Genomic DNA, 2,500 nt, shown 5'->3' with positions numbered 1-2,500 from the left:
AATATAGAAAAAATAAATATTTACCTAATTTTCCATCCTTCAATAGATTGCTTAAAATAATGATATTACTTATGATTAAAGGCCAGCGGATATAAATAGTTTTTTTCTGATGACTGAAAAGTATGTTTCAGAATTCACACCGATGTCAACAAACCGCGTAGATGAGCTAGCTATTCGCACAACCCTCTGACGCTACTTATACAAACTCGTGCCTTTTACTACATTAATAACTTATTTTTCTGGGTGTTTACTGGGGGATTGTCAAATAGGGGTGATAGAGGTAAAATATAACGACAAAAGAAAATGTTTATGTTTAAGTATCATAGTTTTCAATACCTGTCGACTAATTATTATTATTATTATTATCGTTTTTTACTTTTTATATTTTTCGTTTTTGTTTATTGCATGCATGTTTATGCCAACGAAATCAAAATGCACTAAAACTCTATTCCCTTTTTTCACACGAAGTTCAGTGGCCGAGCAAATACAAGCATACTGTGACGTCAGCAGCAAGAAGGTCCTCCAGTGTTACCAGATCAAACCGATCCCGAGGCAGGTGGTGGCTTTGTCCATTACAGGGAACAAACGCTAATGTTGCGTCCTCACAGAAGATCGGAGAAGTCGGCTCAGTTCGGAGTATTTTGCGTCAGCCAACGTGTTCGGGTATTTTTAAAATTTGTCTCGTTTCTACGCTTCCGATGTGGATGAGACTGTGCCCGGTGTGTGGTAACAATGATTCCCCGTCGGATGGATACAAAGACGTTATTCTTTTACGCTTGAGCATGGACGCTGATATTTACATGCAGAATATACAGACGTGAGAGCTCTGTGCGTCTACATGATCGTGTGCATGAGTACTCGCGCCATTAGATATGCAAGCACCTCCAGGCGATTGTGCGAATAAGAGGTTATTCTCCGAAACCGCGTTCACAGATGTTTTCTTTCTTCTTTCTTTTTTCTAATATTCTAGGTAAGTCTCCGGGTGTTTCGAGTGGGTTCGTCGGGCACGTCGGGGAACTGACGTCAAGCAGCGGCCAAACTTCTCCCTAAATCACGGACGCGCGAGTGAAAATAGGTTAACTTGGACCGCCTTTGACGTCACTTCTCGGGCATGCCAGCTGATCACGCCCACCCGTTTCAACACGCCCTAGGGAGCGGATTTCCATAAAGAGAGAAAATTGCAGGTGGCATTCATCATTTCCCTTTTGTAAAAGTCATTGGCTTAGACCAGGAGGTACCAATCCTGGGTACATGTATTTAGAGGTATTTTCGCACTTTTTAATGGGTACCTGGGAGTCTGAAATGATTATATTCGAATACGCTGATTAATATGCGCTTTATACAGTGTATACATTGCAGGTCATAAATTATGCGGATCCAGTAATGCAGAACATTGCTATTACAAATCTATGGAGAGCAGCCAACAAGATTTTTTTCTCTCTCTGTGTATGTGTGTGTGTGTATGTGTGTATGTGTGTGTGTGTATGTATGTGTGTATGTGTGTATGTATGTGTGTATGTGTGTGTGCATGTGTATGTGTAGCAATGTATCTGTTTACGCATTGCTACGAGTATATTTTCTTCAGCGACTTCCATAATTTATAGGTATACTTAGAAACCAGTTAGAATGCCTGTAGCGTACCAGGGAATGAAACAGCATGAGAACACTTTATACTGTATAAAAATGAGTGCTGATGCTTATCTATATACATGGATTATAGAAGTGTATCTTAAAAAAAATGGTAAAGATAAGTGTTGCGTATTAAGAGAATATAGTGTAGGTTATGCTCGTACAGTATGCAATTGCATATATATTTTGTGTGCGTGTGTGAAATAGAGGCGCAATTGGTCATTGTAATTGTTATTCACAACCGATATATATCAGTTGCGTGTAGTGCTATTTTCCTTGCTTATCTTTACAGCAATTAGCATTCTCGAGTTATCTAATCTTGCATAGATACATTTTTATTTAAATCATCAATGTATTATATGAAGTTCTTTGTATTAATATATTTTGTTCTTGATATTTGTCATCCTTAAGTGAATGTAAATATTTGAGAATTTAATGGCGAGTTCTGAGTCTAGAGGTTAATGAAAACTATTTTATAGTTATTCCTTTATAACGATCAATAAAAATACACGCTAAAAACTTTGTGTATCAATCTAAAAAGATAATTAAAATAGAGTAGTTAATCTGCACTAAAAATTGAAAGCAAAATTGTAAGACGTTTGTTCAAAGATTTTTTTTTACAATACTGATAGTGTACTCATCACTTAATGATAAAATTACAGATTTAAATTAGCACAATTCTCTCACGCAAACCTAAAATGTCTAAAAATCCCTCAGATTCTTCCCGCCTCCGTCTTCGCCGCCGTCGTTAGCTCTCGTCCAGGCAGATGGTGCGGACGAGCCTCTCGGACACGACGTAGGGGTCGGCGTTGGACGAGGGGCGGCGGTCCTCCAGGTAGCCCGTCTTCTCCTCGGCCACGCCCCTGGGGAT

The 2,500-nt window shown here is 38.9% G+C and overlaps 1 protein-coding gene across 2 annotated transcripts in view; it reads right to left on the bottom strand.

The window, feature by feature from the left end:
- Nucleotides 1–2,100: 2,100 nt before the first annotated feature.
- LOC113823144 (glutamine synthetase) overlaps nt 2,101–2,500 on the bottom strand; it is a 9,100-nt gene continuing 8,700 nt past the window's right edge. For both annotated transcript variants that reach the window (XM_070142701.1, XM_027375761.2), the window contains exon 3: nt 2,101–2,500. This exon is cut by the window's right edge and continues 806 nt beyond it. In XM_070142701.1, coding sequence (XP_069998802.1) covers nt 2,378–2,500 — 123 coding nt within the window. In that variant the 3' untranslated portion in view covers nt 2,101–2,377.

Source organism: Penaeus vannamei, chromosome 29, assembly GCF_042767895.1.
Source record: "Penaeus vannamei isolate JL-2024 chromosome 29, ASM4276789v1, whole genome shotgun sequence".
Lineage (NCBI taxonomy): Eukaryota > Metazoa > Arthropoda > Malacostraca > Decapoda > Penaeidae > Penaeus > Penaeus vannamei.
This window is presented reverse-complemented; position numbering and strand designations above follow the sequence as displayed.